This window comes from Narcine bancroftii, chromosome 2, assembly GCF_036971445.1.
Source record: "Narcine bancroftii isolate sNarBan1 chromosome 2, sNarBan1.hap1, whole genome shotgun sequence".
Classification (NCBI taxonomy): Eukaryota; Metazoa; Chordata; class Chondrichthyes; order Torpediniformes; family Narcinidae; genus Narcine; species Narcine bancroftii.
The window spans coordinates 21,011,376-21,033,721 of record NC_091470.1 but is presented as its reverse complement, the minus strand read 5'-3'; the positions used below and the strand labels follow the sequence as shown (position 1 = coordinate 21,033,721).

At 47.2% G+C, this 22,346-nt stretch overlaps 1 protein-coding gene across 1 annotated transcript in view; it reads right to left on the bottom strand.

Annotated features, from left to right (window-relative positions):
* The window catches only part of vsx2 (visual system homeobox 2), a 63,114-nt gene extending 51,270 nt beyond the window's left edge, over positions 1–11,844 (bottom strand). The window contains exon 1 of the mRNA XM_069916089.1: positions 11,427–11,844. Coding sequence (XP_069772190.1) covers positions 11,427–11,844 — 418 coding nt within the window. The remainder of the gene's footprint in view (positions 1–11,426) is intronic.
* Between the last annotated feature and the right edge of the window lie 10,502 nt (positions 11,845–22,346).

The window sequence follows — 22,346 nt, the reverse complement described above, 5'->3', positions numbered from 1 at the left end:
TGCTGTATATGTCATATATTATTTGTTTTTTGAACTAATAAATATTTTTTTAATTAAAAAAATTAAAGAAAGATTGTCACATTTTTTAAAAGTCTACTGGATTTATTTTTTAATTTGAATAAGAATTTCCTAACTACCATGAATGGGTCTCCAGGTCAATCATCTAATATTCTGGTTGCCATTCCACTAATTTGACACATCAATTTACTTATAATTTTCTCCTGACGTCCTTCCACTATACACATTGAAAATAAATCATAGACCATTACAGCACAGTACAGGCCCTTCAGCCCCCAATGTTGTGCCGACCTATATATTCTTACCAAAAAAACCACACTAAACCTTTCCTACCTTATAACCCTCTATTTTTCTTTCATCCATATCTCTAGGAGTCTCTTAAATGCCCCTAATGTTTTACCCACTACTATTACCCAGGGAAAAGCATTCCAGACACACAGTGTAAGTGTAAAACACTTACAGCCAAACTCTCCCCCTAAATTTTCCTCCCTTCACTTGGTACAGATGTCCTCTGGTGTTTGCTGTTCCCAGCCTCAGAAGATGATGCTGACTGTCTACCCTATCTATGCCTCTCTAACCAGGACCAGCAAAAGATCAGATTGTGGTCATTTATATCCAAATGTAAGTTGGGTTCACGTTACTGACCCACGACTGCATGGCAAGATCCATCTCCAAAAGAGTCATCAAGTTTCCAGATGACGCCGCAGTCGTTGGCCTCATCTGCCACGACGATGAGTCGCCCAACAGAGAAAAGGTGCAAAATCTAATGAAGACCAACAACCCGAGTCTCAAAGGATGAAGGAGATGATGATGGGCTTCAGGAGGACCAGGAACAACCACCCTCCACTGTACTTTCAAAGCTAGAGCCAAGTTCCCCCACATCTACCTTGGTAGACAAAACATCTCAGGAAGGCACAACAGGACTGCACTTCCTTTGAAGGCTTAAGGGAGGTGGGGGGGGGGGGGGCTGCATCACACGGTTGCTGTAGGACCAAAGGATGGGATTGCATGTCAATCCACAGGACCTTAAAGCGGCAGAGAGAATCCTCGTGGTCTCTCTTCAAACCCCTCCCGCCGTCGACGCGATCTGGCCGGATGGTTATCTGCAGAGAGGGTTGGCAAAATCAGCGAGGACCCCCTTTCCACCCCGCACACGGCATCTTTCAGCTGGTCCCGCTGGGAAAGAGATACAGGGAGAGTATCAGGACCACCAGGCTTCTTCCCGCGGGCAGTGAGAATGCTGAAGGACTGGAGACCTGCTGAAACAACTCTCCTCGACTCCTCTATCATTTATTAATCATTTTCCTTTTCTTATATATGTACTGTGGGCGTGGCGTGTCCGTCTGCGTGTTTCGTCGCGTTGTCCTGGTACAATCGGATGACAAATGAACTTGTGCCCGCGCAGCGGCAGCAGGAAGAATTTCGGGACATGTGTACATTATACTTATGGATATGACAATAAACTCAACGTCCCCAGTGACTGATACGCGATGAGCATAGAAATGTGTCCCAAAATGTTGTATCCTGGAGGGAATGATTTTTTCTTTAATAAATCCATCTTAATTCATCGGGACAGATGGAGCAGTTTAGAGAGCTCCTCAGAGAAGATTAATTCCGGGTGGAGTTCGCATGAAAGGTAAAGCGATTGCCGTTGATGGTCGGGAGAATGGAGCGGGTCTTAGCGCACAAATCCGATTCCACCGAGCGACAGGAGGAGACGAAACCCCGGCCCCCACAGCGGAGTCCGGCTAATGGGATGGAGAGGTCGTTCCTTCAAACACCTTGATCCAATTACGAGCAAATCAAAGCCACCCGCTCCACACTTTCCCTGGAGACGCTGGGGTCTTGAAGCCGGTCTGCTGAAGGAAGTCAGCGGGTCGAACCCTTCCTTGGTCAGGACCGAGTAACGAGGGTCCCATGGAGGTCCCCGGGACACTCGCTCCCGGCTTTTAACGCGCGGACAGGGAGGGAGCGAACTTTTCTCTTTGAATGTTTTGTTCCAGTTTTTTTTTTTGGGGGGGGAATGGCTTGTGGGCAGGTCGGGGGCGCAGAGGGACTCTCATTCGCGGGGAGTTCCCGATACACAGCTGCTGATCCACCCCCCCCCCCCACACCCCCGCTGCAATGGGGGCCGCCGGCATTCGCGAGGGGTTCGCTGCTTTCCCGCCGTCGGCTTGTCCTCCCGCCGCTGCGATTTCACCTCGCCCTGCAGAAAGCACTTCCCCGCAGAGCTGGACCCGAGAGGCCGTTTGTTGGTGGCTCAGAAAGTGTCTTGAAATAAATCTTAACTGGGATTATCCTTGGAATTTTGAAGCGGATTCGCCCGAAGGAACCTCCTTGCGGGGAAATTGTACGTCTCCGCGTTGGTCCAGTTCAGTTAAAAGTCAGGCACTTCTCCTTTTATCCAGGCTGTAAGGCAATTCGGTCCCCCGTCTTTGCTCAGCCCTTCAATGATATGGTGGGCAACGCTTTACCCCCTCCCCCACAACGCCCCAGTACTGGCTCCAGCTAAAGATAACCTTGAACACTGGGCGACCGCTCTCCAACACCAAGGGGCTTCAGAACGCGGTGCCCAAAGGAAGATCTTCTCACCCCAGCCCCGAATGGCCGAGTCCCCCTCCTCAGAGTTAAGGTCCGAGTCCATACATGAAATCACATCCAACCTTGAGATCCATTTTTCCTGCGGGCCAGGCAGAATTACCACTTATTGGCAGTGCAAAGAAAACTGTATTCTCATGGAAACGAATAAAGAAATGTAAACCAACTGTGCAAGACACACAGAGGGGAAAAAATCAATAAAGTGATTGAGTTTGTTGCTGAGGAGTCTGGTGGTGGAGGGGAAACTTGGGACGGGGACTCGGGATTCCGGACATCCCAGCCAGGGGAAACATCAACCCCACGCCCATTTCCATCAGACCGCCCGAGAGGGTTGATCGTTTGAATGAAATCACCTCATCTGAAAATAACAAAGGCCAAACTCGTCACGTCACGATCCGATCTGGGACCCCTTCCCCGCATTACCACACCTTGTGAACAATGGTGGGGATTGGGCGGGCCACGCAGCGTCCTTGGAGAGAAAGGGTCCGTTCGGGGGTCTTGTCGTGGTTCCTAACCTTTCCCCCGCACCCCCCCCCACCCCCCCCCCCCGATATTTAAAGTAATCCCTTACCACCACAGAGCACCTCTAGCATCCTATGCCAAGGGTGCTTTACTCAAGGTGGTATGAATGGGAAAAAATGTTGGGTACCACTGCTTTAATAAGACTTCACCAAACTTTGACCATTTCTCTCCACAGGCGCTGTCTGACCCGTTGGCCTTTTCCAGCTTCTCGATGTAAGCTCGTTTTCAGTATCTACCCAACTCATGTTTCTCCAAGCCAGTGGTTCTCAACCTTTTTCTTTCCACTCCCTATGCCACCGGTGCTCTGATATGTGGGTGGGAAGGAAAAAGGTTGGAAGCCACTGTTTTAATTGTACCTTATTGACTCGTTATGTGCACGGTTTCATGGCTCCAAAGGAAATGGGCCAATGACAATTTTTCTCAAGCAAAATAATTCAGTAACAATCGGGTCTAGAGCAGTGATTCTCAACCTTCCCTTCCCACTCACATCCCACCTTAAGCAATCCCTTACTAATCACAGAGCACCGATGGCATAGGGATTACTTAAAGTGGTGTGTAAATGGGAAAAAAACCCCACTGCTCTAAGCATATCCTTAAATGCACCTTTGCAACTTCGCACTGGAATCGCTGTCCCTGCGTATTCTGCCTCTTTGACTAAATCCCATGACCCCCCCCCCCCCCACCATGACGGGGTGGTTACTGCTTTGTACGTTTGCTTTTCTTATTTTACGCGTCCACGCCAGTTGTATGAGCAGTCACGGGTAATTGGAAAACCATAGACACAGGCCCTTCCGCCCATCTTGCTCTTGCCTGCGTTCAGCTCATCTCCCTTTGAACCTGTCCTATCCATACGTCTTTTTTCAGAAGTTACCGCTTCTACCCACTTCCTCTGGCAACTCATTCCATGGATCCATCGCCCTCTGTGTGAAGAACGCCCCTCGGGGTCCCTGTTAAACATTTACCCTCTCACCTTAACTTTAAGATCACTCCCCTCCCTGGGAGAAAGACTGTGACTATTCACCTTATCTATGCCCCTCAAGACTTTATAAGCCCCACCCTCACCTCCTCCTCCCACTCTATCTGGGCTTTCCTTATAACTCAAACATACTTCATTTTTATCAGTATCAGAATTTGTGTCATGAAATTCGTTGTTTTGCGGCAACATCACGGTGCAAACATTTCTATAAACCACCTAACAAAATAAATAAAACGATTACAAAAAAAGTCTGTGATTCATTGATCATTCAGGCATCTGACGACCGCGGGGAAGAAGCTGTCCTTGTGCTAGTCTCCAGGCCCCTGTACCTTTCCCCCCATGGTAGCAGAGTGAAGCGTGCGTGGCCTGGGGTGGTGAGGGGATCCTTGAGGGTAAAGGCTGCTTTCTTAAGACACCGTCTCTTGTCGATGACCTCGATGGAGCAAAGACTGATGTCGCATTCCCCACACCAACTGACACAAATACGGTGACATCAAGGCGGGGATAAGAGGGAAGGGCTGAGGGCCAGAGAGAAGGAGAGGTAGAGAAAGGAAAGAGAAAATAATAAGCAGGCGTGGGTAAACCGTGGAACCAGGTAGAGTGGGGTGGGGGTGGGGGGGTTACCTAAACGTGATCATGCCTTTGGGGTTTAGGCTGTCCGGGCCAAACTGGTGTGTGGTGCCTCGTTCACCGTTGGCCTCGCCCTGTCAATGGATGGAGTGATACATTTTGACCCAAGGGGAAAAAAAGAAAGAATGCAAATCGGGATTGGGTGGGGGGGATATTCAAAGGACCATTTTACATGTCGCCAGTTCTCTGCAAGTGGCAGGCCACGTTGGGAGAGCGGCTAGTGAAGCATTTGCTGTTAATAGAGGTGTGTGGGATGCACATCAGTAGGGAGGTAATGCTGGCATTACCGGAAGGCATTGCCAACAGCGGGTCTCTTTACCCCCCACCTTTGCCGGGATCGTTGACTAAAGAGGGCGCGCCACTGAGGATCCCTTCCACCCTGCAAACAGCATCTTTCAGCTGCTCTGTCCGGGAAGAGATACAGGAGTAGCAGAGCCAGCCCCACCAGGCTGAGGAACAGCTTCTTCCCAAGAGCAGTGAGAATGGTGAACGACCAAAGGAACAGTTCACACTGACCATCCGAGACTCTTATTCACGAAGCAACAATTATTTACTTATTTGTATAGATGAAATACTTGTCCTGCACGTTGTATGCGTGTTGTGTCTGGTTGTGTGTCTGCGTGGTTTGCACCGAGGGCGGAGAAGCCGTTTCGTCGGGGTACACTTGTACAATCAGATGACAATGAACTTGATCAATTCTGGCAGACTCGCATTAGAACGGGCATGAAATTCCGAGAGGTGTTGACAAAAACAAGAATGGTTCTGGAGACGAGGGGATTCAGCGATAAGGTTAGACGGCAGAGCCCTCTCCTTGGAACTCGACGAGGAGAGATTTGATAAGAGTTGTGCAAAGTCACCACTTGAATGCATGGGGGGAGGGGGGGGAGAGGTGGAAACGGGTTGTTCAAGTCCTTCGTGACGGAAGTTTAAAGTCTTGGGGAAGTGTACGGGGGAGGTGGAATTTTTTTCACAGAGAATTGGACTCGCTGCGTGGAAATTGAATTGCTCAAGGCTTTAAAAGGAAATTGAAAACGTACTCAAGTAAATTATTTACAGGTTTATGTGGGGGGGGGGGGGGTTAGTGTGGTGGGACGGACGGGATTGCTCGACTGGAATGTTGTGCGGACCACAAGAAGATGGGGGTACACAAGGGGCCGTGGTAGAAATAATCAACATCGAAAAAGAGCCCAGCCCGAATCGTTGCCTGTCCATTCCTCTCCCTGGAAGCTGCCTGGCCCGCTGAGTCGCTGCGTCTTCTTGTTCGATTCCACCTTTCCCTTGCGTAGGAGTGACGGGCAGAATGGTGTCTGTGTCCTTTGGGACCTTATTCCCAATTCCTGCTATTCATTTCTAACTCCGCGGAATTTTGCGAGTCTCCCCCCAGCCCCGAGCTGATTCGGCGCTGCTTTGTCCTTCGAGGTTCTGCACCTCAGCTCCTCCTACGTTAAACCCTGTTACCCGGTTTCCGCTGTCACCTTGCTCAACTGGCGGGCGTATCCCTGTTCTTCCTTATACGCGCTCGCTTTTTAAAATCCCTGTACGGTCCTGTTGATTTTAAACAGCCCCTGCACAACTCGGATAGATAGAATCAAGAAATTTCTGCCAATAAGCAGTTACTCTCGGTCCCTCTCGTCCTCTCAATCCAAACCCCGGACTCCAACGTGCAATACAATGCCAGTCTTTTGTGCTTCGCCCTTGCTTTGCACACGCACCCCCAGGGATTCAAGGGCGCTCATTGTCGAACCCCTTCTCCCTCTCCTCAGTCTGGCTGGAGAGCTGGCATTTTTCTCCCTGGAGTTTGGGAAGCTGAGGGGAGGGGAAGAGGGCATAGCTAAAGTAAACGGCCATAGTCTCTTTCTTGGGCTGGGGGTGGGGGTCTAAATGTAGAGGGCAGAGATTTCAGGTGAGAGGGGAAAGATTGAGGGATCCCTTTTCATACAGGGAATGAGCGTTTAAAAGTCACGTAGACAAGTTGGTGGATGGGAAAAGGAGCCGAACGGGGATTAGTTGGGGGACACGATGAGTCCACGATGAGTCGGCGTGGACACGATGGTTCTGAGCTAACAAAACGCTGCGACTTTAATCCCAAACCACATTCACGGAAAGTTAATCCGCGATCCGGCGGGAGATGCCCGGATCCAGTTGTGTGGATGAGCTTTCGGTTGTTCTGTTATGCGCACTTTGCCAGGGAAGAGCCTTCTTTCTCCACACGCTGTGGAAATCGTGCATGAGTTGCCAAGACCGGGGCCGCAAGGGGTTCGCCCAGCAGCTGGGATTGAGAGGTGAGAAAGTGGGCCAATTCAACCCAGCCCTCTCCCCTACGGCGCTTCTCCCCACGTTTGCAAGGTGCAGGGCTGCTTAACGCGACTTAGCCTTTGTCACTCTCTGATACAGAGGCGCTGAAATAAAAATGATTCACAAACACAACGTCAGCTTCACTCACTAAACGTCCATTTAACTTTCTACACACACCATCCAGTTGAATCCATCCCTTTCTGACTCAATACACACAACATCCTATTGAACTCGGATTACCTCAACGCCCCACACCCAGTGTCCAATCCATACGCAGTAGATAGATACACCCGACAGCGTTTACCGAGAGAAGAGGACAGGCACTTGAGGAGAAAAGGCAAGTTTATTGTGAGATAAAGTACAACCCGACGAAGCAGAGGTGTCCGCTTCTCGGTGCATAAGCACATAGACAAACAATATGCAGGACAAGTATTCATCTATACAAATAAATTAATAAATGCTGTTTGGTAAACGTGTGAGAAGTTCGCTTGGTCCTTGGAAGAAGCCGTTCCTCGGCCTGGTGGAGCTGGCTCAGATACTCCTGGATCTTTTCCCCAACGCCACCAGCTGAAAGATGGAGGAAGGGGGTCCTCCACGATTTTGCGCGCCCTCTTCAGACAGCGATCCCAGTCGATCACTTCGATGAGACCCCGGTGATCCTCTCTGCCGCTCTTATGGTCCTGTGGATTAACCTCTGATCCATTTCTCTGCAGCAACCGTACAGTTTATCGAGACACGGGGAATGGGACAATGAGCCCAATAATCCGAATGTCCGATCATCGACGGTGATTTGGCCTTGAGCGTGTGCTTTTCGGATCAAATAAACCCCATAAAACCAGAATTACAGTACAGGCCCTTGTGGACCGAATAACCTACCCTAACAGCTGTCTAGAATTCCTACTGGCTCATTTCCACGTACCTACTAGGGTCTTAAAAGATCCTAGAAAGACTAGAGGTGACTTAGTAGAAGTCTACAAGTGTGAGAAGCATGGATAAGGTGGACAGCCAGCGCCTTTGCCCCAGGGCAGGAGTAGCAAGCACCAGAGAACCTCTGCACAAAGTGAAGGGAGGAACGTTTAGGGGAGACCTCAGGAGTAAGTTTTTTTGACACACAGAGAGTTGTGGGCGCCTGGAATGTTTTGCCGGGGTGGTGATAGACGCTGAAACATTAGGGGCATTTTAGAGATTCTAAGACAGGCACGTGGATGTAAGGAAAATAATGAGGTAGGAAGGGTTTAGTTTATTTTTTGTTAGGAATATATCGGTCGGTACATTAGAGCCTGTACTGTGCTGAAGTGTTCTATGTTCTATTGTGGTTAAAAACACATAGAAATGCTGGAGCAACCCAGCCGGTCTCGCGTCTTTTGGAGGTAAATATATTTATTACCGACATTTCGCGCCTGAGCCCTTCATGGAATGAAGAAGTTCTATTGTGTCCTGTTGAAAGCGTTGTGTTATTACTCAAATCGTGAGTACAATGAAACCTGTACACTCTCAACTCGACAGGTCAAGAGAATTGCCCAGGAACCAGTAACGCCCGCAGCGTCCACCACCTCATTCTCGCCATCCAAATGCAAACGGCTTCTTAGACAACCTCAAATCATCCTGCGTCTTTTCAGGGAGGACGAGGACGTGTATGAATGATCTAAAATAGCAAGACGAAAATTACGGAAACACTCAACAGGCAGGGGAGCATCTGTGGAGAAAGAAACTGGGTGAACGAAAATGAAAACACAAAAATAATTGCAGATGACTAAAATCTGAAATAAAACAGAAATGCTGGAATCACTCAACAGATCAAGCAGCATCTGTAGAGAGACAGAGAGAAGATTCGATTTGAATGATTTCCTGCTTAAAATCCTATTTACCTCTAAATTCACGCACTGGGTTTTTTTTTTGTGGCGCCCAGTGCATTAGGTGTAAAGTCCACATATCCCCTCTGCATGTTTCCCGATGACCCATTCGATCTGACCCTCTCCCAGCCCAATAACTATCTTCAGATTCTGTCCGCAGAGTCTCTCTTTTTCCTTCTTCATTCCCATCGTTGCAACTGCAAGGACTTTCTGGATGCTTTGCAATGTTAATGCTAGCTGCTGTATCTGAAACGATGACGAAACATTCGCACTCACCGAGCTGTTGTCCTCCAAAAATTCTAATCCTTAACTCATACTGCGAGATACCCCATACAATCTGTCAAGCCATCTCTGCAGTTCAATTTGTTCCAAACTGTTCGACATATTCACGCCATTCGCTGTTCGTCTAATTATCCGATTGTGATAGGTGATTCCCGTACAATCCTGGAGTTGCACAGTTATCCTTCAAACGCTGGTCGTGCTATATAACCAAGAGGTTCGGTCGCTGACTGAAAGAAGGGACTGTTCTTTTTATTTCATTCATTTTCAGTGTCCTGGTTCAGACTTGCCAAATATTCTATTAATTCCTTGCTACACAGTGGTGTGTAATCCTTCAGGTTTAAAAAAAATTTGTAAATAGAAATCCCACATTCTAATTCTTCCTAGATAAATCTTATATGCCACTATTCCGCAGGCACGCTGTCATTGCTCAACGAGATGGCTGTGCTCCCACCGTTTACGTTCTGCAAACCCCTTCACGCACCAGATCTTGGAGCTTCATGTCCCTTTCCAATGGATTTAGTTACTTAAAGGATCTTGACATGAATTTTACAATTTCCAGCAATAGACATTCATTAAATACACCAGCTATCTCCAACCGATAAATACAGTATATAAAAACAGATACTGTGTGTGTATAATACCACGTAATGGTGTTGACCTAACACCACATCATTTATGAAATAAAACAGAAAATTATGGAAATACCAGGTGCCTCTATTTGAAAGTAACGTACAATACTATTCAGCTAGGAATAAAGGCATCCGTGCTCTTTCTCCAGAGGTGTGGAGGTCGTACATTTTGTGCAACTTTCTACGTTTGTATTAGATACAATAATAACCTCCAGGATCACCCAAACTACTTGAAACTCCGCACCACGCACAACATCTAGTCCTCTGGACGTGAGAACGGATTGTTGCTTCGACTGAACTGCTACACTAAATAAGCCCCCACCATCCCAATCCAATCCTACAAATGTTGCTTTCCGGCCAGAAAATCTCCCGCATCTCGAATTCCCAGACGAGCAACACAACACATTCCCATATTCTCTTGCGCTCTTTATTCAACATCGCCTGTGTCTCCAACTGAATGCCGTGGACATTTGGAGTGAATATTGTCATTTATATTGAACGAAGATTCGGTTTCAAAGTCAGTTGAGAACGCAACGTTTAAAACGGCCATCAGTAGTCCCATTCATACCTCGGTACGGACTACTAAGGGGAGCTGTCAGGCAAGAGGCGAACCCCTGAAACAAACATCAGTCGATTCTCAGCTAAACCCACCGACCCTAGCCAGCCACTGAACGCAATCCCTGCCGAGAGAAAGGCCAAACGACTGGATTGTAAAGACACTCCAGCCAATAAATAGATGGTCCCTTCAACAAGTTATGCAAGTCCCGCAAACACTAAAATATTTAGTATGGGAGACATAGTCGTTGAACGAGGGCGTTATATTTACAATTCATCCAGTCTGCCCGCAGCAACTTCCAATCAACCATCAGAATGTCCAATTCCGACACTGGTGTTCCCAGAGATGAGCTCGTAAGCTAATATTTAGAGGCAGTCAACATCTTTTTGAGTTTAAATTGAAGGTGTATCGGACCCGACTCTCGCTCCTAATGCTCAGTGGTCGAGTTAACTCCAAGGTCATATGTTTGTTTCGAATTCCAACGCCGACATGGAAACAATGTCTTGACATCTGCAGGGTCCAGTTGCATCGAGGTTTGAGGAGGAATGGGTAGAATTTTAAACCTTCATTGCTTGTATTGGGTCTTCAGAATTACAGAATGCCCGGCGCATGAGCTCTAACAATATTGGGATGGGTGGAAAACGATCTTTAAAAAACTGAGCCTCCCTGGGACGGTATCAGGCCCGTCGCCACTCGGCCCCGCAGCTTGTGTACTAATGCAAACATGGCCAAGCCATGTGTGTTGGCGTCCGTGATTGCACATTTAACCTGGCGCCCGCCTTGCTATTTTAATGACCTCAATAGGACGACGTTCAAAAATACTTTTCACTGTATCTGCTGGCATCGAATTCCCTCTGCAAAATGGCCTTTGAAACGAAAATATCACGGGGTTCATTCCTAGCTTGTCATTCTATCGAAATATTAAATTGTGCCAGAATTTCCATGTGTTCGATACATTTAAAAGTAACCATCTCTTAAGCATGTGGTGTCCTTGACTTGTGTTTAGTGAGTTACATAGCGTTGGGTGTGTGTTGCTGGGAGCAGGGAATTTTCTCTCTCTCTCTCACCTGAGCTCAGCTCCTGACTGGCGTCCAGATGGATTGTTCCTCGGTGCAGGGGTTGCAGGCGAGTGGGGAGAGCCGCGTGAACGCCCGGGTGCTCCGACAACACATCCAAGAAGGTTGATGGCCCGTAAAAAGCCGGCAGGCCAGCCGTCCCCACCAGCCCCATCCCAGCGGGCGTCAGCACGGTCCTGGCCGACACGAGCTGAGCAGGGGCCGGCAGCGAATCTGGGGTCACTCCCGTCGGCGCAGGCGGATCTTTATTCAGTCCGAGGATCTCCTGAATTCCAAAGCCCGTGCACCTCGACGAATTCCCGGAAGCAGGAATACTTTTCGATCGCTCATTACTTAATAGACTCTGAGAAATCGGAGTACTTTTGGACTTGTTGAAATTCTCTGAAACCAGTTCCTTTTTACCGGTCATTTTGGAAATGTTCTTCTGGGTTGAGTTTTCTCTCTCTCTCTCTTTCCCCTCTTTCGTTCCCCCCCTCCCCTCTCCGCCGGTCCCAAGTGCACTCTCCACTGTGCAATGATCGGATCCCTTTAGAAATTCCCTATTTATTTAACGGCGCGAGCCCATCGGGGCCAACACTTCCGACGACCAATCAGCAGGACGGAAACAGTTAGGAAATCAGGAAATCTCTCTCCTTGCCCCCTCCAGGAATGAAACCCGCTGTCATTCCACCTGTCAGTTTCACGGGCAGAGACTCTCCTGCCGAACGCGTTAGTGTTTACATTTTTGTAAACATCCCTTTGCTTAAACATTCTCAACGAGTCCCCGTTCCCCTCCTCTGCTCGGGATCCGAGGATGCTGGAGGGAGTTTTTGTTACACACACACACACACACACACTCATACACACTCACACACTCACACACACACCCTCACTCACACACACGCTCATACACATACACACCCTCACTCACACACACACTCACACACACACTCATACACACACACTCATACACACACACACTCACACACACACCCTCACTCACACACACACACTCATACACACTCACACACACACCCTCACTCACACACACGCTCATACACACACACACCCTCACTCACACACACACACCCTCACTCATACACACACACTCACACACACTCATACACACACACACACACTCACACACACTCATACACACACACACCCTCACTCACACACACCCTCACACACACACACACACCCTCACTCACATACACGCTCATACACATACACACCCTCACTCACACACACCCTCACTCACACACTCTCACACACCCTCACTCATACACACACACTCACACACACTCATACACACACACACACCCTCACTCACACACACACTCACACACACTCATACACACACACACACCCTCACTCACACACACACACACACACCCTCACTCACACACTCTCACGCACACACACACTCTCTCACACACACACTGTCACGCACACACACACTCTCACACACACTCACTCACACACGCACGTTCACACGAGTTTAGGTCGTTCCGGTTGATATTTCCACCCTCTATTTGCTTTTTGGGGTCGGGGGCACTTTAGGGCACTTTAGCTGTGGCGAGAGTCAGGTCGGTGGGACCGGTTGGAGGTGCAACTCCATGCCATTTAATCGATTGCAGGCAGATCCGGGAAGGGAAACATCTCGCCGTCAACGATCTTTATTCTGCTCACAGTGTTTACGTCCGTCACTGTCGAATCGTTGACATATTTTGCGAATAATTTCACAATCTCTGCCACTCTGCTTCATTTGTTTCCTTGCATTTGCACCCCTCCCCTTGTTTACTTCTGTCGCTCTCCCCGGCTTTCTTTTACCTGCTCTCATTCATATACGCATCCACGCCAATCCGTTCTCCTCTCTCTCACCACCGATCTTTGCAACGAAATAACTCCTCTAATTTATATCCCTCTCCCCCCCCGCAAAAGAAAAGAATATTGAAAGGGGTAACACTAAGGAGACAACCTTTCAGGTGAATTGGAAACGAAATGAATAGCGGCCGTACACGGATACAGAGCATGTATCTTTCTGGATCATCTCTCTCTCTCTCTCTCTCTCTCCTTCCTTCCTTCCTATCTCAGGAGACGAAACAAATGTTTACTGCACAATCTCATGGGTTCAGTTCTCATCTTTGCAAAGTATAATTTCCACTTCAGCACGAAATCTTGCAGCCGGATTTGTTAAATACATTGTGGCTAAACTAGAATGTGTCTTCTGCGCGGATTTTTGTTTCGAATGGAGTCGAAGTCTTTCTTTCTGAGCGTCCTATCTTAATTGATTAGCATCTCCCTGTTTATCTGTCTGAATGGGTTGAACATATTTTTCTTCGCTCTGCTCTACGCATCTTTTTCACTGGCCACCCTCCAGTAAATGGCGCAAGGTCACAACAAGCAGGACTACAGGGGAGTTTTTATGACGGTTGGTGATGGGGGCGGTGGGGGGGGGGGGGAACTGAGCGCTTGGATTTAATTTTTAAAAAGACATCATTTAGCAGTCTCGAAGAAATTTTCGTTGAGCAAAGTGGCGTCGAACGCGCTCCGATTATGGTCAGGATTTGTTTCACGATTCCGCGCGAAATAATTGTTTTCACAAACGCTGTAAACGCGGGAAGCAAGAAAACAATTCAAGTAATAATTCTCATCGCCGATAATCCTACGTTATCAGCGATATTATGAACAATAAATTGGTTACGTGAATAGACCTGCCAATATTTCACTGTTGATATTAATTAGCGTGTCGAAACCACGCAATTGTTGCAATGTAAGTCATAGGATTTCATGTCTATTTTGTTTCAAAATTACAATGTTCGTGTTCACTTTTTTTAGACAAATGAACACTGGAGTTTATTTGACATTCGGGAAGTCATTGAATTCGAAAAGCAAAAGAATGCAAAGTAGTTGGGTCCTGGAAATAAGCAAAGTTGTGACTTCCTCCACACCTAAAATTCGATAAGAATTATAATTTTCACACTCTCACTGAGTCGTGCTTTATGTGTGTGTGTGGGGGGGGGGGGGGAGGGGAAGGGAGGGAGGAGAGAGAGAGAGAGAGACCAGTGTGCGCGCGGGCGTTTATGATGGGTGTGATCTGTGTGTGTGTGTGTATTTCTATGATCAGTGTGTGTGTGATCAGGGTGTAATCTGTGCGGGCGCACGTGTGATCTGAGTGGGCGTGATCGGTGTGTGAGGGCGTGTGTGTTATCTTGTGTGCGTGGGTGTGGGTGTGATCAGTGTATGTGAGTGATCTGTGCGCACGTGTATGGGATTAGTGTGTTTTATCTGTGCGCGTGTAAATAGGGTGTGTACTTTATCTGTGCGTGTGTAAATAGTGTGTGTTTTATCTGTGCGTGTGTAAATAGTGTGTGTGATTGGTGTGTGTTTTATCTGTGTGTGCGTGAATAGTGTGTGTGTTTTATCTGTGCGTGTGTAAATAGTGTGTGTGGTTTATCTGTGCGTGTGTAAATAGGGTGTGTGGTTTATCTGTGCGTGCATAAATAGTGCATGTGTGATTGGTGTGTGTTTTATCTGTGCGTGTGTCAATAGTGTGTGTTTTATCTGTGCGTGTGTAAATAGGGTGTGTGTTTTATCTATGCGTGTGTAAATAGTGTGTGTTTTATCTGTGCGTGTGCAAATAGTGTGTGTTTTATCTGTGCGTGTGTAAATAGTGTGTGTGATTGGTGTGTGTTTTATCTGTGTGTGCGTGAATAGTGTGTGTGTTTTATCTGTGCGTGTGTAAATAGTGTGTGTGGTTTATCTGTGCGTGTGTAAATAGGGTGTGTGGTGTATCTGTGCGTGTATAAATAGTGCATGTGTGATTGGTTTGTGTTTTATCTGTGCGTGTGTAAATAGTGTGTGTGTGATTGGTGTGTGTTTTATCTGTGCGTGTGTAAATAGTGTGTGTGTGATTGGTGTGTGTGTGTGAATAGTGTGTGTTTTATCTGTGTGTGTGTGTGTGTGTGTGTGTGTGTCCAGAGGATCCTCCCTCCCAACCCTTCTGTCTCTCGTAATCAAAGAACTTCAATCCTGACATCAGTTCCACGAGGGAATCTCTCTATATCTCTCTATATCCGATAAACTCCGCGTTCAAAATGTTTTGGGTAAATCAGCTTACCTTATTGTAATGTGCTGTAGTGTAGAGGGGTGGCTTTCTGGTGGATTTGAATATCAAATTATCTGCCCGATATTACATTTGCTTCATTGGCTTCAGCCTCCGATTCCATTCACTCGGAAAGATCGTCTCTGAAAGAATAAATAATCACAGGCTAAAGCTCGTACTTAGCGAGTAATTTCCTCTTTGGGAGAATTAAACGGGCTCTTGATCGACACGGGGTTGGGGGAAGAGGGCGATGGTTCGCACAGACATCAGTTCATGCCCCGTTTTTGAAAGGGTCTGTCCATTTTTACACAATAATGTGATTTAAAAATCAGTTTGGCGAAGCGACAGGAAGAGAAGCAAAAATTAGAAAAAGTTTAAAAACGTGGAAAGGGCTCGAGTGAACAGAAGGAGAAAAATGTAAATAAGAAGAGACCCGGGGCGGGGGGGGGGGCTTTAAAACATAAAATGAGGGGGACAGAGAGGATTTCTGCTCACACCCGGGGAGGGCGATTCTCTTCCACGTGCTTGTGCCGGATGGCGTGAGGTTAAATGCACTCCGAGTTCTCGCTCACACTAATTCCTATTAATCACCAATTATCTTCCAAACTCCCCCCCCCCCCCCCGAAGTTGCTGGTGGTCAATTGGTTCACAGCGCGTCAAGGATCGTTGGTTCATCCCGTAGGATGTTCACGTCCAGGAGGGAAAGGGAGGAAATAAGGTGGATCACACGCCAACGCCAAGGAGCTGTCAGCATTCAACAGGCTCGTGGACAAACAGGAGTATATTAGAGGAGTGGGGTTGGGGGGGGAATGTAAAGTCTGCAGACGCCGTGGTTGAGGTTAATAAAAAAAAACAATCCTGGAGAAACTCAGCAGGTCAAACGACGAGCCGAGTTTACCCAGCGTTGTGCTTTTTTACCAACGGGTCTTACACAATTCCGCTTTAACGGGAGAAGAATCAAGAAGGCATCAAACAGAAGTGTCGTGAGATTAACTGAAGACAAACGTATCAAATATCATTACAAAGGCGTCAAATATAATTAGGGGCAAAACAAATATCGTTGGCGCCTGCAGGGATGAGGAATACTGAGAAAGCGATGTGAGCTGGTAAGATAAGTGAAGGGGGAAAGCAGGACAGAATAGATGAGCAGAAAGTGGGCTGGAGGAAAGCTGGGCTCAGAGCTGGGAGGCAAAGAGTGCAGGAGGTGGCGGCTCCTCCACTGCAGTGATATCCAAGCAACAATCAACCCTTGCCTGAACATCTCTGTTCACAAACCTCCCCGCATTTATGCACACGTAACGAAAACATGTGGCACCCATTTACGGGAGGGCATATTTACTCCTATAAAATTATGCAATCTCGTCCGCCACCCCATACTTTTATTTCCAACAGCTCTTGAACCTCCCCTACGACCCTAACCGTGAACTCATCCAAGACCACCGTCGGCCAACGAACGACGTGTGTGTTTACAAGTTTGTTGGTCTATTTGTCTTCCTTTTACACTAAATTATTGATCTGGTGCTTGTCTATTTTGTGCTAATTCCTCGTGTATTTTTTCTCCCTGTTGTATGTCCGCAGGCAGCTGCGGCCAAGTGGCTTTCGTGGCATGAAATCCACCTCACTTCATTCATTCGCCTTCCACACATTCACGCAGCTCCACTTGTATCAAACACGCGGGCACGGAGGAGACTTTAAAAGCGGGGCGACGGGCGTGGGTGGAGTGGGCTCGGTACATTTGGCAAGTGGCCAAATAAAAGATCGGGGATAAATCCCAGCCTAATCTGATCGGAAAGTTTATGGCCGATTTTAAACACTCCTTGCTGCAGAAGGAGAGCGCGGCAAACGACAGGGCAGATTATGTTGCCATTTAGCCCACGGGTTCTAGCCCCATCCTACGGCAGATCCTGCCTTGAAAGGCAAACGATTTTGCTCGTGTCTTTATGAGCCTTACAATCCCGCAGAACCCTTAAACCGGCTTTCTCATCTTTATTGGGGCAAGTTTCATGGCCGGGGTGGCCACACTTTATTTGGTTGGAGGGCCACATGCAGGAGTCACGGGCCAAACAAAATTAATCCCGCATTTTCGACCAGCGACACGGCAAGAAAAGCGCTGTTTTTCGGACCAGAAAACCCCTGTGCCAACGGAAAATCCATTTTCTATCAAAATATTGCCCCCTCCCCACTCAACACTACTGGGCAGTTTATCTGCTGACATTACAGGAGTTCATTGATGTGTTCAGTAGGCATTTCTGTATTGGCTGCTCTTAAATGTAAATGTATGAAATAAAACTCTCATTCAAACAAGCAGTGCAAAATTTAAAAAAAAGCTGGGTGCAAAATGAGAACAGGAGGAAAGATCAAGGCAGGGACTGGGCCCTCTCCAACATTCGCCCACAACTCTCAGTGAATACAGTTCCTGGTCCAAGTGTCCACCTGAATGACTTTGATACAACCTGTCAATCTGTAGATAGGCTATTAAAGTTAACGGATTCCTCGCAAATCAAACAAACCCACTTCCCCCAAGACTTTGGTGAAAAAGTATTCATTTTCCCCACTGACATTTTCAGCCTTGCTATTTTCGGACCTTTTGGTTCCGGGGTTAGCTTTTTTTTTATAACTGAGATAAATATTTTCATCCATGAGTATTATTGCAACCGTAGGTCGGGTCAGATACAGCAATGAGCTCTCTGAACCCTTCTCCATTAACAATGGCGTGAAGCAAGGCTGTGTTCTCGCACCAACCCTCTTTTCAATCTTCTTCAGCATGATGCTGACCCAAGCCATGAAAGACCCCAACAATGAAGACGCTGTTTACATCCGGTACCGCACGGATGGCAGTCTCTTCAATCTGAGGCGCCTGCAAGCTCACACCAAGACACAAGAGAAACTTGTCCGTGAACTACTCTTTGCAGACGATGCCGCTTTAGTTGCCCATTCAGAGCCAGCTCTTCAGCGCTTGACGTCCTGCTTTGCGGAAACTGCCAAAATGTTTGGCCTGGATGTCAGCCTGAAGAAAACTGAGGTCCTCCATCAGCCAGCTCCCCACCATGACTACCAGCCCCCCCACATCTCCATCGGGCACACAAAACTCAAAACGGTCAACCAGTTTACCTATCTCGGCTGCACCATTTCATCAGATGCAAGGATCGACAATGAGATAGACAACAGACTCGCCAAGGCAAATAGCGCCTTTGGAAGACTACACAAAAGAGTCTGGAAAAACAACCAACTGAAAAACCTCACAAAGATAAGCGTATACAGAGCCGTTGTCATACCCACACTCCTGTTCGGCTCCGAATCATGGGTCCTCTACCGGCATCACCTACGGCTCCTAGAACGCTTCCACCAGCGCTGTCTCCGCTCCATCCTCAACATCCATTGGAGCGCTTTCATCCCTAACGCCGAAGTACTCGAGATGGCAGAGGTCGACAGCATCGAGTCCACGCTGCTGAAGATCCAGCTGCGCTGGGTGGGTCATGTCTCCAGAATGGAGGACCATCGCCTTCCCAAGATCGTGTTATATGGCGAGCTCTCCACTGGCCACCGTGACAGAGGTGCACCAAAGAAAAGGTACAAGGACTGCCTAAAGAAATCTCTTGGTGCCTGCCACATTGACCACCGCCAGTGGGCTGATATCACCTCAAAACGTGCATCTTGGCGCCTCACAGTTTGGCGGGCAGCAACCTCCTTTGAAGAAGACTGCAGAGCCCACCTCACTGACAAAAGACAAAGGAGGAAAAACCCAACACCCAACCCCAACCCACCAATTTTCCCCTGCAACCGCTGCAACCGTGTCTGCCTGTCCCGCATCGGACTTGTCAGCCACAAACGAGCCTGCAGCTGACATGGACTTTTACCCCCTCCATAAATCTTCGTCCGCGAAGCCAAGCCAAAGAAGAAGAAGAAGAAGAGAAGGTCTAGTAGTTGTTCAAAATGGCAGTGACATCTAGTGTTGAAACTAAGAAGTGCAATTTATTGTGACAGATGATGTTCTAACAGGCCATATTCCATTTTATTTTTAAAATTCACCCCGGGCCACTTAAAAATGAACAATAGGCTCCAGTTGGCCCCTGGGGCTGTAGTTTGGCCACCCCTGTTTTATGGTAATGTATGGTTCACTATTGTTGCTGGACTCGATGTAATCATGAAGAAAGCTCACCAGCAGCTGTATTTGGAGAGGAGTTTGAGAAGATATGGTGCATCACTCTTGCAAATTTGCGCAGGCGTACCGCGGAGAGCATGCTGACTGGTTGCATCACTTTCTGGTGTGGAGGTGCCAATGCACAGGACAGGAAAAGATTACAAAAAGTAATGAACTTGGTCAGCAGCATTGCAGGCATCAGCCTTCACTCCATCGAGGACACCTACAATTAAGAAAGCAGCCTCTATCCTCAAGGACTCCTACCACCCTCTTCACACTTCATTGGGGAAAAAAGTACAGGAGATGAATGCCCAACAGTACAAAAACAGCTCCTTTCATTGGGAAAAAAGTACAGGAGATGAATGCCCAACAGTACAAAAACAGCTCCTTTCGTTGGGAAAAAAGTACAGGAGATGAATGCCCAACAGTACAAAAACAGCTCCTTTCCCTCCCCCATCCGATTTCTGAATGGACAATGAACCATGGACACTTCCTATTTTATTTTGGACTCATTTATTTATGTCTAAATGTAATTTGTAGCAATATTTACACCTGTAATGCTGTCACAGAACAACAGATTTCGTGTCAAAAAAATTCTGATTCTGAAAGCAATTGCACCCAACGTTTGCAGTTCTGTGGTTACACAGGGATTGGGTGCAGTAAGTGGGCTGAGGTTTACCCCCGCGCCCAAAACGGGCTGATTGAAACGGAGTGCAGGCCATGCAGTATCTGTGGGAAGTGGAATGGTGAACATTTCAGGTCAGATTTGGGAGAGGTAAGAAGCTGGTTTTAAGATGCAGAGAGGGTGGGAGATGGGTAAGTCAGAGGGAATATCCCTCTTGTGGTGAGGCCAGTGTTGCTGTGGGGCTAGGTTGCTGGCATTAATAAATTAAAGGAGGGCAATTAAAGAGAAAGAGAGAATACGAACAGCCATAAAGAATGTGAAATGCAGGTTTGCAGAATGTGCTGGCAGAGAATGAAACGCTGATAATGCATCTTTATCTTTGCTACATAGTTTGACCTGCTGAGTTTCTCCAGCATTGTGTTTTTACTTCAATCATGGTGTCTCCAGACTTTCGGCTTTTACTCCTAGGAATATAATCTGATAGTTTCACTCTTCAGTTCAAGCAGGATATTTACAGAGTGACAGCTTCTGCAATGAAGGAACAGCAAGTTCAATTTTTACGGCGTCCATCATGACCCTACGGTGTCCTTTAGCACTGTCTGAATGGTAGGTAGAGACGTGAGAGCTGGAACCTGTAGCAAGAAACAAATGGCTGGAAGAAATCAGTAGGTCAAGTAGCATCTATGGAGGGCAATGGAGAGTCAATGTCTCACGCCGAGACCTTTCATCTGTGATTTATTCATACATTCATGACACATGTGAAAGACTCTTGAACTATTTCTGTTCAGCTATTCTATTTTTTTTCTCATTTATACATTTAAAAATGGTCACTGCTGCAGAGACTAATACTTTTTGCCCAGTCTTGAGCACTCCTTGAGAAGATAGCATGGAGCCCTTGCAGTCAGTGTGCTGCTTGAGAGGGAGCGGTAGAGGTTCCAGGATTTCAGCCCAGAATTAATGAAGGAATGGTTATGTGTTTGTTGTAGCATGTGTGTGACAATAAGCATTATTCACACTTGAGGAATGGAAGGACATCTGTAAAAAGGAAATAGAAATGAGGCATAGAGACGCACTTTGAATCTGTTAATTGATATTATTATCTGTCTGCAATTCTGCCCTCAGTGTTGTGTTTTTAACTACAGTACTCTGTATGGGTTGTGGATTTCTTACAAAACAAGGCTTCTCACTGTATGTAGTGAAGGACATTTGACTTATTGATGTTGAGGGCAAAGCCCATCAAGAACATTCATGGGGAACACGGCCGTCAGAGAGCAGCAGCAATCAGCAAGGATCCACAGCATGCAAGACGCACTCTGTTCTCGCTGTTGCCGTTAGGAAAGAGGTATAGGGGCAACAAGACTCGCACCACCAGGTTCAGGAGTAGCAGCTGCCCCTTCACCATCAGACTCCTCAACGACAAACTCAATCAGGGACTCATTAAGGACCCTTACTTTGCACGTTGCATTTATTACTGAATTTTTTTTCTGCATTTGCACAGTCAGTTTGTTGACATTTCTTTCTTTGTTTACAATTCTCTCTTTTGTATTATGGATCCTTCACTTGAGTACCTAGCCCACATGAAAAAGAACCTCAGGGTTATATGTGATTTCATGCATGCAATCTGACAATAAATCTGAACCTTGAACTTTGACCTTCTCCTGTGCTTCATTGAAAGCATTAATGGTGGCTTAGATTCAGGTAAACACAAACAGTGGCCTGAATATTGCAGCTTTGACCAGTAAAGTTTGAGGGAAACTTTTTTCTCTGGTAAAGAATGAATTCTTGTGAAACACAAAAACTGCAAATGCTGGAATCTTGACCCTTTCCATCCAGCACACGGTATCTTTGATCCACTGCAATCAAGAAGGAGGTCCAGGAGCATAGAAATCAGGAGGGCCAGGCTGGGAAACAACCTCTTCCCACAGGCTGCGAGATTGATGAATGGTTTCCTGTCGCCGAGTAAATCATTCCAAAATATTTATATGCCCTTAACTTTTAAATTATATCTTCATGTACAGGGGAGCAGTGCTGCCAGAGCTCACCAGAGCACCTCACCAA